Here is a 14,121-nt window from a genome sequence, read left to right as displayed (position 1 = left end):
TGGTTAGATAAACGATGGCACTGTTGTACAGTGGATCGCTGTGTATGAAAAATTTTGAGTCTTTTCATATACTGATATAGACCAATCTCCAAGATGAACCCTTAACTGAGAAAAAGAAGGGGCAGAGGAGTATATAGTATGCTATTATCCGTGTATAACTGTGTGTGTGTGTGTGTGTGTGTGTGTGTGTGTGTGTGTAATAGGGTGGGGAGATGGAAGAAAATTACTACCCTATCTCCTTTCGAAGTGCTTCATATTTGGGTGAGGGGTCATAACTTCGTGATACGTGCTACCTGCTGGCAAAAGAGATCAAGTACAAGGTATGTCTCTCAACAATGTATGTATAAAGCCCAAGTGTTTCCTATAGGAAATATAATCCATAAGTTTCTACGTGTTGAGTTAATTTACAGGGTCTACCATTCAGTGAACCTAGTAAATGTTCAAAATACTGCGCTGCTCTGTAATTCTTACTACACCTTCCTCTCTGGTGTAATATTGTTTTTCCAAGTTTAAACATGCTGGATCTCAACGAGTCACACGATTTAAATGGGGGATGAAGAAGGGGTAATCACCGGAGGTTACCCCTCCTCTCCCAAGGTCGAGGGTAAAGCGTGAGCTGGTGGGCTGTGGGGAGGAGAAATTTTTCTTAAAGATCCACCACCCCAACCTGCCTCCCCTCACACCCTCAGTTCACCTGACCGCTTTCTAACCTAAATGCTCCAAGGAAAGAAAGGGGTGAAGGAAGAGAAAAACGATCTGGGCTTCTCGTTTTTCTCGATCATTCCGTAAGTGGGAGTCAAAGTGCAGCTGCGGGTTCATTCTGGCTGCTGGCAAGGCTTGTGCACTGTTTCTGAGCTGGCAGACTGTAGGGCAGTGAGAAGCACAAGCAAAAAAGAATAAAAAGGTGTAAACTCATGATGTGGTCGCATGTATTATGTTCCAATTCCTCACACGAAAAAAAAAATTACTGCCGGTTTATCACTAGATTCAGACATAGAAGATTAAAGAAATTCATAAAGATTTAAGAAATGTCTCACATCAAATTCTGTAAGTGCAACTAAAAAAGTTTCTTAAGGATCAATAAAAATGTATAGGAAAGGTGGAGAGAGTGGTAATGTTAAATACAATAATAAAAGGTAAAGTATAAAAATTAAAAGGCAACAATAACAAAGCCTAAGAGGAAATGTCAATCAAGTAAGTTACTGAAGAATTTACATCCATTTTATACGTTACTTATAGGTAAGAAGCAAAGCATTTTATGGATAACTTCCTTATGATAATAAAATTGAGACACAACGTTACTATGAGCTAACGGTATGTTTAAAATGCATTTCAATACGTTTATAAGAGCCAAATGACTTAATACAAAAGGGATATTTTCTTAACCATAGAATCAACATTCCAATTAAACATAAGCCTTAGTTACCTCGATTTTGCCTTTGACATACAAAAATACTTTGATTCATAACAGAAATACGCCATTGTTATTTAAGTATGTACAAGTTGTGTCCAACCTAGCTCTCTCGGGAATGTTATGGTTATCCCTTCATTATTCAAGAAATATTTACTGAGAGTATACTGTGTATGAGGCACTAGGGAGAGTACGGACTACTGGAAGAGAATAAGAGAATTAAATAAATAAACAAGCAAATAAACATATAAATTACAGAATGAGATCAAGGCTAGAAGGCAATAAATAAAATAAACATTTGAGATCAAGAGAAAGGTCCCTCTGAGCAGCTGATATGCTGAGATCTGAAGGACAAGGAGGAGGCAGCCATGTGACAAGCTGGCAGCAGAGCATTCCAGGCGGAGGGAACATAAGTAGATACACACTTAGCAAGTTCAAGAAATGGAGAGAAAAATCCAGTGTGGCTGCAGCACACGGAGCAGGAGGGCTGGGGGCGGGATGGGACAGTCAGGGAGGTGGTGAAGGAACAGATTCTGGCAAGCTGAAGCCAAGGCCTGCAGAGAGGTGTGTCACCTGACAATAATGACCTGTTCTAGAAACGCCCTGTTTTATCTCTGTTACTTACACCTGATGAGCAGATTTACCCATAACCAAAGGCGGGAGGAGAGGAGGTGCAGGAAGTTTGCAGATGACACAGATGAGTTCATTCCAGCAGAAGGGGTCCTTGACTGCTCCACTGTGCATGCTGGGGGACTGGCAGCACCCAGGAAGCCCCCTGCACAGTCTCCTGTTCTGTGTAACAGCCCCGCACGTTTCCAACCCCTCTGGCATTAAAGAACCGCCATCCCTCAACACTGCCTGCTAGCCGCTTTCAGTCACGACACATCGCTGCGCTCACACAGACCAATGCCAGCAGCACCTCGATGCAAGGGCTCTAGACCCTAAGGGCTAAGCTGATTTCAGAGACTTTGGGAAATTATAGGGGAAGATGATAATACTAGAGTTGCAAGATTTTAGCTGGACTGTCCTTAAGACAAGACCACAAAAGCTTTGTGATGGCAAATCATTTCAGTGTACTGTACCCACTGCTCTCGTGACTGGGCAGTTTGCCACATTAGATCAAGAAGAAATCACAATCCAGTAAGTCTAAACTTCCGCATCCCTGGTTGCTTTCCTAGGCTCTAGGTCACAGGTACCCAGGGTCCCCTAAGAGAGGTTCAAACTGGGGACACACTGACTGTCCAGATGGTAACAAAACCAAACGACTAAAACCTGGATCCTGACATCGGGAAAGACTCACCTTGCTGGTAACATCTGGGACAGAGGGAAGACCAAGGACCACCCCTCCCTGTCCCCCAACCTCCCACTAGAATTGTCAGCAAATCTGCAGGCACACATCAGGTGGCTGCCAAGGTTCCAGCTGTGGGAGTAGTAACAGTAAAGCGAAGAAGTGCTTCCGCTCCCACTGCCCCAGGTCTCCCACTGAACAGAACAACAAACGGAGAGAAGGCAGATCATTGCCAGGGTGGGTGGGGTCAGGGATGGAAAGTTTTGCTACAGCTTCTAATTGTGGGTCCCTTTGTTTTAACACGTGTAAGAGCTAATCTCGGGTGTTTCTTCATAAAAGGTCACAACCTTAGAGCTCTGCAGTTTGTGCAAACTAAGTGGGCTTAAAAACAATGTTCAATCTCAAGCATGAATTTTGAACCTGGGGTTACCCCTAAGGGTCTGGGGTAGACAGAATTCAGGGTAGGGAGAATATAAACTTGGGCAGAAAAAGTTACATCTTTCTTTTCCTAACCCCTAAGTAAAATTCTGCACTGTATTCGATTATAAACAATGACAATGAAGCACAGTAAGGAGCAGTCTGTGTGACGCTGGCCGCAGTGGAAAGCACAGGTATGTTCCTACCACATCTCATTTGTTGCAGCTCACTGAAAATCATTCCTTCGAACGCCAACAGCACGTTCTCACTGGTGACCCAGAAGCAACACTGCTGTCCAGCGTCCCCTAGCAGCCATTATCGGAGAGCCACATACGTAGAGCCTAGTCCTCGGTTTAACGTTCTTATTCAGCGAAGCAACAACAGCATTCACACTGACGCATTTGTAAAAAGCCGACTTTACACACTGAATCGAGCCACATGAAACCGCCGTTCTCCCCGACCCCGTCCCTGGAAGGGTCTTAACGCGATGCCAGGAGCAATGAGCTGGTTCAGCCCAGGACTCGGTTTCTAAAAGCCTCAGCCAGAGAAGGAACCAGGGTTTCCTGAAGAATCAGCTGATTCTGGGGCTTAGCAGGGAAAGTTTAAAATGAGCCTGGAGTATTTTCTAAAATCAGATAATAAAGAAGTGCTCAGAGAATAATGGAGACTTTTCCATAAGACACGGGAGCCAACGAAGGGCCTCCATGGTCACATGAGACACTCTGAGTATGAAAGTGATTAACAGTGAGAGACTATAATCTACTGGATAAAATAATAATCCACGAACGAGCCCACGGTTCTGCGAAGGAAGGAAGGGGAGAGGCTGGAAGGAGGAAGGAAAGCTTTCCCTACAGCGGATCACTGGCTAGTCAGGAAAGGGGGCGACAGAGCTGGGGGTGGGGGAAGTCACCATTCTGCAACCACCCACCACTAACTATTATTCAGGCAAGATTCATTCAAAGGATAGTAAATCACACCTGAAGAGGAACAGGGTAGTCGAATAGCCTCAAAATATCTCCTCTCTCCACAGATCCTGTATTCATTGCAAATAAAAGATAATTAACATTAAAGCAGAGAAATCTGGCAAGTTAACGTCAACAATAAGGGGATAAACTGGCACCATGAGCTTTTGGATGTGAGCCACTGGGAAACACATCAATCGCCTATACTGTATTCCTGTAGTAAATGCATCTAATTAAACCTGAATCTAATCCTGAGGAAAAGGGAGATGCACTACATTGAGGGAAGGCATTCTACACAAGCCACTGCTCTGCACTCCTCCAAAATGTCAATGGCATGAAGACAAAGGCTGAAGCATTCTTCCAGATAAGAGAGACTAGACACGACCATCAGATGCTCAATCCTAGACCAGACCGAGTCAGATTTACAAAACGACAACAAAACTGCCATAAAGGAATTACGGGGACAACTGACAGAAATCAAATATGGAGTCTACATTAGATAACAGTGTTCTATTAACGTTGACTTTGAGTTTGATAACTGTCCTGCAGTTATGTGAGAGAATGTCCTTTTTGTCAAGAAATCCATGCTTAAGCATTTCAGAGGTGACGGGGCATCATTTCTACATCTAACTCTCAAATGGTTCAGGGAGGAAAATAGTAAATGTATGTGAAAAGACATAAAAAATATGTCTATAGAGAGAATAGGAGTAAGTGGGTGATGATAAAACAAATGGGATAAATATTAATAACTGGTAAATCTCAGTGAAATGTATTAATTTTGCAATTCTTTAAGTTTGAAATTAATTCAAAATAAAGACGTTAAAATATTTAAAAAATAAACTTTCCTGCTTTAAATGTATTTTCTTGTTATTTAAATGCATTAATAAGTAGTACATATGCTAATTATAAAAAGTTGTCTTTTTACTTTGGTTTCCTTCGTAGTACTACGTATCTCACGCATCTAAGTATTTTATGCATCTAGAAACGAGTCCACAGACTACGCCGAACCAGCAAAGGGTCTGCGGTGCCCGAAGGAGCAGCAGCTCTGCTCTGAAACCACAGGGAGCCGTGCGGGCCACCTGCCGGGCGTGGGCTGGGCAACGGGGAAGGGGTTGTGTGTGGCAGCAGCACACTGCCACCTGAAGGGGGCCTGGGGACTCATGAGGCACGTGCCATGAACTGGTCATACGGATCACTACACACCAAATGCACACCCCTCCTATCCCTTCACCCCCAACTTTCTGGCATGTAAATAAATCCAAGAAGCCTGACTAAACTGGAGTGGGGACAGGTCAGATGTGAATAAGTGAATGGGGCTGCTTACTGATCTGACAAGATGGGACCATTTTCTTGTTTAAAAAGTGTTCAGAGGACAGGGACATGAGTCAAGGTGAAAGGAGCACCTTTCAAGTAAAAAATAAAAGGCACTTCGTTAAACACAAAGCATTCATTGTTTTTTTAACAAGTACCCAAAACGACTGCTTTTCAAAATTTTTACTTAAAGAATGAATCTATATATGCATGGGATCTGCCCACATAGAATGGAAATATTTTGATTAAGTATCTGATCATTTCCAGTGTAATCTATGATTTCTAAATATACTGCTTTAGAACACTGTCAAGACAACGCAAATAAAAGGTCATATGAATTACTTTTTCAGACATCACTTTGCTTAGGGGAAATCTTGTTTCCAATGAGCTCAGTGAGATGGGTGGGCAAAGAGGACTGGGAGAATGGCAGGAGACCCGCATCCTCTCCAAGGTGGTAAACGTTCAAAATCACACACAGTTAGTTTTAAACGGAAACTCTTCACGCTGCTGACTGAGGCCATGACTTCTGAGCGGACGGAGAAGCGGCACAGTGTATTAAACCACACTCTCTCTCTTTACTTAGCCGAAGAGTAAGGAAGCACTGCAGCAGGTGACAGAACGGTACGGAAGGTGAGAGCCTGTTAACTAAACGGTCATGAGCAGAAGAAACTCTTTGGTGCTGAAAAAGAACACCAGGCCAGGTACAGGAGCTCTGGCAATGAGGACAGCGCTCAGTGCCAGGGTGGGCGGTGGGAGCAGCCTGCAGGGGAGAGCAATGGGGCACTCTGCCCGCACCTCGACCGTGCCCACGGCCCCGTCGGTAAAGCCTGGTTCTGGCCACGCTGAACAATCGGAACTTAGATGAGACTTCCTGAAATTGAGGCTGTGTTCCCTGGCTCCCAGATGAAAGGGGAGCCCACCAACGGAGAGGAAAGAACACAGATTAGGTAAAGAATTACTCAGAAAAAGAGGCCCGTGGTCTCTTGGATACAACACCGGCAGCACAAGCAACAAAAGAAAAAAAATGCATAAACTGAACTTCATCAAAATTAATGTTTGAACTATCGAGAAAGCAAAAAAATCCACAGAATGGGAAAAATATTTGCAAATAATATAGCTGATAAGGGATTTATATCCAAAATATATAAAGAATTCTTACAAGTCAATAATAAAGAGACGAGTGACCCAATTAAAAAAATGGATAAGAGATTTAAATATTTCTCCAAAGATATGTAAATAAATGACTAATAGGCACATAAAAAGATGCTCAACATCATTAATCATCAGGGAAATGCAAATCAAAACCAAAATTAAGATATCACTTCACGTACAATATGATGGCTATAATAAAAAATATGGATAATAACAAATGTTGGCAAGTATGCAGAGAAACTGAAATCCTCATCCATTGCTAGGGGGAATGTAAAATGTCCTCATACATTGCTAGGGGGAATGTAAAATGCAGCTGCTGTGGAAAATGTTCTGGAAGCTCCTCAAAAGGTTAAATACAGTCACTATATGACACAGCAATTCCACTCCTAGGTATGTACCAAAAAGAATTAAAAACATGTGTCCACACAAAAACCTGTACGTGAATGTTCATAGCAGCATTATTCCTAACAGCCAAAAAGTGTGGACAACCAAAATATCCGTCAACTGATGAATGGACAAAATGCCATCCACGCAGTGGAACAGCACTGGCCAAAAGAAGAAGCAGAGTGCTGATGCATGACACGACGCGAATGAGCCTTGAAAACGTCACACTAAATGCAAGAAGTCTGACACAAAAGGTAACATTTTGGAAGATACCACTGATACGAAGTGTCCGGAACAGGCACATCCATAAAGAGAGGGAGTGGATTAGCGGTTGCCAGGGCCGGCGGATGGGGAGGAGGATGGAGAGTGACTGATAATGGTTTGGGTGTCCTCCTGGAATGACGACGACATCCTGGCATCAGACAGCAATGAGGGCAGCATGACTCTGTAAGTATACTAATACCCGACAGAGTATACGTTTTTGAAGGGTGAATTTTATGAAATGTAAATTGTATCTCAATAAAGCAGTTATTTTTTTTTAAACTAGCTGAATTGGAAACATCACCATGAATTGAAGGCCTTTTAAGTAAAAGGTAATTGTTCTGCTCTGCTGTTAGGCAGGTCAGAGCCCCGGGGGTCACCTGCTCGGCCTACACAAGCACCCCCAGTGCCTGGGTCTTGGATCTTGATATCATTCTCCTCTCTGCTAAGAAGAACCAGATCTCCCTGGAGGAGCAGCCAATTCACGTTGTAGGGCAGAGAGAATTAAGAACCAGGGACACCTTACTGTCAAATAAGAAAACAGAGGTACTTTCACAGCCACCCTGGGGACAGAACTTAAAAAGAGAATGAGGTTAGCTTACAGAAAGGTTCTAGTGGCCAGGCAGTGGCATTCTGAGCTTCAAAAAGAAAACAACGTCATCAATGGAACAATTCCAAGACATGGCCCAAAGTGGAAATTATATAAAGTATACTACAGAAGTCATAGCTACTGGTTTGTCCCTAATCTCTCATAAAAAAAGGAAATGAGAAAATGACAAATCATTCCATTGGTAAAAGAATACAGAATACTATGATTTGTTTTACTAATACTTTCCCCTGAGTAAGAAGATTATATAGTTATTATAGTAATAATGACTCTAGCTTGTTTTGATTTCTCTAGGAAATAGATGAGACATTTTATGAAGATAAAAAATTTGCTGAAATGATACCAAAAGAGCATTAGAATTCAGTAATAGCCTCCAGTGGGCTGGAGTTGGAGTCTGTTTAGAATGTCATACCCAGGACACTGTGCTGTGATTCGCTTAGAAGCTGCCCTCTGCTATGCATCGGGCTGTTTTATGCCAGTTATTTACATCTAGTGAAAAAGGCCATAGCTAAAACAGCGGGGATAGGGGATACAGGAGGGGAGAATATAAACATCTCCGCCAGAAGGACTTTCTGGGTCTGAGGGCGGCCCGACTCTGAAGGCCAGGAGTGTCCCTGGGGAGCACTCAGAGCATCCCTGGGGAGCACTCATGGCTCTAGCGACGCTGCCCTACAGCCGGAGCACGCTGTGCCCTGCTAACTTATGGCATAGTCTCCTTTAGTTTTCATACCCTTTGCCACTAAACAAACTTTACAGCTCACAACTGTGCCTACTGGAGTCTTCCTGTCAATCTCATCACCAACCCTAGGGGCAGCCAGGCTGGTAAACAAAGGCCAGTCCACACCTCGATCATAAAAAGTAAAGGGCTTGGATTTAACAGGTAATGGGAAGCCGTCTGAAGGGCTTTAAGCAGGGGCATAACCAGATCTAATTCATGTTTTTAAAAGAGATCTGGCTACTGTGAAGACAGGGAACTGAAAAGAGTTAGAGCTTGATGTGGTGTCTACAGCTTAGAAAGGTGATGGAGACATGATGAGGAAGCTTTCTGGATCCAGCAGGATGCTGAACTTGGCTTCTAGAGAACCCTCCCGTGAGAAACATGCTTGGTAAAATATAGTAAAAGCTATTTTAAAACACAGCCAAGCTCTAAAGAAAATACAAAGAAGAAATAAAGGGAACCCCTTGAGTGTTAGAATTAAAAAGAGGACATTCAGCAGAAGTGGGTAAGCACACAGCTGATGCTGTAAAAGGTCTGCAGGCCCCTGGAATGGGATTTCAACATCTGCTGCAGGAGATGCAATTCTGGGTCTCACACTCTGTGGGAGTGAGACATGAGTTCCCCATATAAAGGCAGGGTCCTGGAAAAGTTGCCTCCTTTCTATAAGAGGGTTGGAAAAACTCTGCCCACCAGCCCATGAGAGCAGCAAGAAAGTCTGTTTCCGCTTAGGCTTTGGGTGAGAAATCACAACCCTAAAACTACGCTATTTATCGATGTATCTGAATTTACACTCTCTATGTGCTACAGAAATTCCAAACTAAGAAATACAAAAAACTAGTCCTATAGCAGTGAACTCCTGCAGTATCCAATAGAAGCGTACACAAAAATTGCTCTGTAGGGACAAATTTAGAATCCAGAATGCTTGGGACGCCTACAGAAAACAATCAGTCTGGCTAAAGATAAGCTTGTGGTAAAAATGCATGAGCCGTGTTAAGCCACAATCTAACATAAAGGAGAATCAGTGTCACCCCAAAGAAACTGAAATAATACAAGACTCTGAAAGAGACTTTAAAATTATTTTCTAAGTAAAAAAATAGAAGCCAAGATGAAAGAACAGGACACTATGAAAAAGAGATGACGGTGGCCGGGACCATGTGGCTGATGTGAAGATGGTGAGACAAATGAATTCATTTTTGAAAAGACAGCTTACAGGATCTGCTGATTAGCTGGACATGGAAGAACCAAGAACTCCTATCTTTTGCATAAGCAAACAGGTGGATGCTATGCCGTTTACTGAGTGAAAAAGACTAAAAGAGGAAGAGCGGGGTGGGAGAGGTGGGCTCACGTGCTCAGCGGGGGACGCCTGCTATACCTCCAGGCAGAGATGCCTCGTAGGAGGTTAACTATTCAAATCTAGAGCTTAGGTCAGAACGCGGGACTAGAGGTGTCAATTTAGGCATCAGCAGAAGACAGATGATATTTAAAACCTTGTAGATTACCATCTGTCATTCTTCAGGATGTAACCTCAGAGTTACCTCCTGTGAGGTCTTAAACCTCGGAGTAACCTGTATTTCTCTTACACACTCTGTGACTTTATTTACCTGTCTCACATTTATCCTAAACACCTAGCCCAGTGCAGGGCACATAACCAGAAGTCAGTATGTTTGCTTGGTTCTTGGATGAATGACTATTCTGAGGTTCTAAATGCTGGCCCCTGGCACAGTGTCTTGAAGGAGTGGACACCCCAACATATTACTGAATGAATAGGTGATCTAACCTTCTGAGCTGCTAGACTCTGACTGCTTTCGCTCAGAGCCAAAGATGTAAAATACTGGATACACTCATCCAGCTCCGTTTGAGGTAAAGAAGCCAGCAGGTGTCTTAGCTCTTCTTCAATGGTAGAATCCTGAAATAAAAGGAAAGAAATCCTTCCTGATTAAGCTCGACAACTGAGCACAACGACAAAAAGTACACAAAGAATCAAAGCCCAAAAAGCAACAACAAAAAAAAAACCAGATAAATTAGTGCTTTTAGTCTTCAACAGTCACCACCACCCCCAGGCAGACAGAGGATCATTTAGTTTTGAATTCTATACTTTCATATCTTCTGCCTTTCAAATTGAAAGACCTATTGCAAAATATAGCTCAAGATTTTCACCTCATAGGCTACTTCACATTTTGACTCAAAATCAGTTATTACATTCTTTTTAACTAAAGTCAGCTTTTAAAATCCAGAACTTGCTACTGATTTTCCCTAGTATCTTACCTCCAGCATATTTGTTTTCTATTTTTCAAAAACTGATAGCAACTTTTCAGATTTTCATTTCCTAGTCTAGGAAAGGTACTCAAGAAACATGCTCAAACACTGATGTTAGTGGTTAACAACTGATATCTGTGTGTATTAATATACTAATAACTATATATAGTGGTTCTCTAGTTACTGTTTTGCACCCCAGGAAACATTTAGCAATATCTGGAGATGTTTTTGGTTGTCACGACTTGGGGCTGCCACTGGCATCTAGGGAGTAGAGGCTGGGGATGCTGTTAAACGCCCTACAATGCACAGGACAGCTTCCAACAACAAAGAATTATTTGGCCCCAAGTGTCAATAGTGTTGAAGTTGAGGAAAACTGATCTAACAGCAACCTGGGAACAAGGGAACAATTCATGGAGGCTATGAAGTCACCCTCTTGTGTATGAGACTCTCGGTCCCCAAAAGGGGAAAATAACATGAGAGACTCAGCATCTCCTAAGGAATCAAGAAACTTTTGTACGGAAAATACAATTTCAGGTATATAACGTTTACCTGCTTGTGAAAGGTAGCCAACAAACTACTTTTTGAATATTTATTTTATGCCCAAAGTGAAGATTGTATGTTACACTTTTTTCACTCGCTGGATTATCTGCTTTACTTACTTCTTTTAAAGATGGCAAACGAGGTGGTCGGAGGAAAAAGCGAAGATCACTCTCTTTGCTTCGTGCCAAACCAATAAGAGTTCTCAGATCACAGGCTTGGGCAATCATCCTGTACTGGTAATCTATTGTCAAAGTATACTGTCAGCACCCAAATGAGCTTGGAAATTGTTTCAAGGATTAAAAGAACACGCTACTTGAAAGCACTCTAACTTTTAAATTACGAGTTTATAATTCAAGATTTCTCAAGTATTTTTTTTACAACTACAACACCAATAAGCTAAATATCCAACATTTCCATATCTGATCTCACAATTCTCAGCATTTACCTGGGTACATCAGGGGCTAGCTAATATTTTTGAAAAGATGAAACTCAAATGTGAAAACTAATAGGTCAGAATTTAACTCCTCCTTTTGTAAAATAACCCTAGTGTTCAAAAGCTGTTGTCACTACTCCAAACGCCTGAGGCTGCATGTAGGCCCATTCCCTGGCGACAGTATGCTGCTTCGGCATTGCATGATGTCCATGAATCGTCTGCGGTTCCAGACGGGGGGACTTTGTTTTTGCCTCCATGATTGAACCATTCCACTCTTTATGTATTGCTATAGACCGAATGTTTGGGTCGCCCCAAAATCCACATGATCAAACCTAATCCCCAATGTCATGGTATTTAGAGGAAGGGCCTTTGGGAGGTGATTAGGTCATGATGGCAGACATTGCGTGAATGGGATTAGAACCCTTATAAAAGAGACCTCAGAGAGACCCAGTGTCCCTTCCGTCACATAAGGACACAAAGAAAAGATGGCCAGCTATGAAACAGCAAGCAGGTCCTCGACAGACACCACATCTGCTGGCACTTTGATCTTGCATTTCTAGCCTCTAGAACTGAGAAATAAATTTCTGTTGTTCATATGCCACCCAGCCTGTGGTATTTTGTTATAGTGGCCCAAGGAGACTAAGACATGTATCCAATCAAAACTCCAATCACTGACGCGGACATTCTTTTTAATAACGGCAGCTCATAACCTGGGCAAGTTCTTCAAGATCAAGTGGGGAACTTTTTGAAATATATATGCCTGGGCTCCAATCCTGATTTTCCTGACACAGTAAGTCTGAAATGGAGTCCCGGGAGGCAGATTTTGAAAAAGATTTTTATTTTAAGTCTAACATTAAAAAAGTTTTTATTTATGTTATAAGTTATTATAATTATGGCCGCCAATCAATCGAATAACTTGTATGGAGGCAGAGATCTTATTCTGAGACTTTTCTTGAGAACATTATTCTAGTTTTTTACCCATTTTTATGACTCTACTAACAAAGTGTACGTTAGTCTCCGGACTAAAATCGAAGCAGATCTGAGCTCTTGATCATGTATTTTTACTGAGTTTCAGATAAAATTAAATATTTTAAATATCCCTTAAAAGTGATAAATGCATAGAAATCAGATACATCTGACTGATTATTAATATCAGACCCAAGTCAGATTGTCAAGTGAAAGCAAATATAACTATAAGATGCAGCAAGCAATTAAAATATATTTCATTAAATAGGAACCAAAAGAAAATGCAAACACAACATTAGGCGATAACAGAATCCAGAGTTCCTTCCAAGCGTCTCTCTAACCGAGCGAAACTCTGTTCTGGGACAAAGTCGCACAAACGTACCTGCCACAGCCTGAGGCTGCTCTTACCACACACGTCTGGTCACCAGGCCAGCTGGCTTTCACTGGGGTTTCTTTTTCTAATTTCCGGAAGTCTTTTTTAACATATTTAAAGATTGCCTGAATTCTTTCCCTTCTTTAATGCCTCATTCCCTTCTCTTCTACGTCAGAAACGGCGCGCGGCGCGCTGGGCTGGCGGGCTCACCGTGCCAGTGCCGAGCCGCCAGCATCTCCTGCACCGCCTGCATCCGGGCCGCTCTGTCGTCCGACCTGCTCTTCTGCAGCAGCAGCCACACCGCACACTCGTGGTCCTCCAGGTCGACTGTGCTGAACGTGTCTGCAAGAGAAAGAGAGGCAGCATGGCCACTGTGGACACACCGTTTATTTAGTGTGGCAATTTACAAGTATTTGAAAATCTATTATAGGAGAGTTCAATCTATTTCCAAGTATTGCTAATAAGTGATAGTATATTCTCAGCTGTCATTTCTTTTAATGTTTATTCTGTGTAGTATCTATGTGCTTTTGTTTTATATACTATCTTGCTTCTACTATGTGTTTTGTTGGTTTTATTTTGCTTTTTCCCTACCACAGCTCGATTTTACAACTGTTTTTTTGCCATATTTGCTCAATCTATATGCCTGAGTCTATATTTTTTTCTAAACCACATGAAAGGAAATTGCAGAAATAATGACTTTCGCCTTTCATAGTTCATCCTGCGCCTCCTAAGAATAAGCCTGTGTTCACCTATATAATCACAATGCCATAACACCCAAGAACACTAACAAAAACCTTCCAAATCATCTAAAATCCAACCTAACTCCATATTCGAATTTCTCCAATAGCCTCCAAAATATCTTTGTTTTTTAAAACCGGATTTAATTAAATCTCTTTGCTCTCTCCTAATTCTAGAAAGGGTTCCCACCCTTTCTTTTTTATGCCAACTTTAGAGGTCTGGTAAGCTCTTTTCTGGCTTGCTCCTGCCTGTGAGATCTACATGTTTCATGCAATATTCTCATTATGAGAAAGCGTTACTACTA

The 14,121-nt window shown here is 42.1% G+C and overlaps 1 protein-coding gene across 5 annotated transcripts in view; it reads right to left on the bottom strand.

The window, feature by feature from the left end:
- SERAC1 (serine active site containing 1) overlaps positions 1-14,121 on the bottom strand; it is a 40,667-nt gene that overhangs the window by 18,723 nt on the left and 7,823 nt on the right. For all 5 annotated transcript variants that reach the window (XM_011376304.2, XM_023521105.1, XM_023521106.1 and 2 more), the window contains 3 exons: positions 13,290-13,421; positions 11,427-11,548; positions 10,289-10,417 (listed from right to left, as the gene is read on the bottom strand). In XM_011376304.2, the coding sequence (XP_011374606.1) occupies positions 10,289-10,417; positions 11,427-11,548; positions 13,290-13,421 (383 nt within the window). The remainder of the gene's footprint in view (positions 1-10,288; positions 10,418-11,426; positions 11,549-13,289; positions 13,422-14,121) is intronic.

Source organism: Pteropus vampyrus, unplaced genomic scaffold, assembly GCF_000151845.1.
Source record: "Pteropus vampyrus isolate Shadow unplaced genomic scaffold, Pvam_2.0 Scaffold292, whole genome shotgun sequence".
Classification (NCBI taxonomy): Eukaryota; Metazoa; Chordata; class Mammalia; order Chiroptera; family Pteropodidae; genus Pteropus; species Pteropus vampyrus.
The sequence above is the reverse complement of the archived record's forward strand: the minus strand, read 5'-3'. Positions and strand labels throughout refer to the sequence as shown.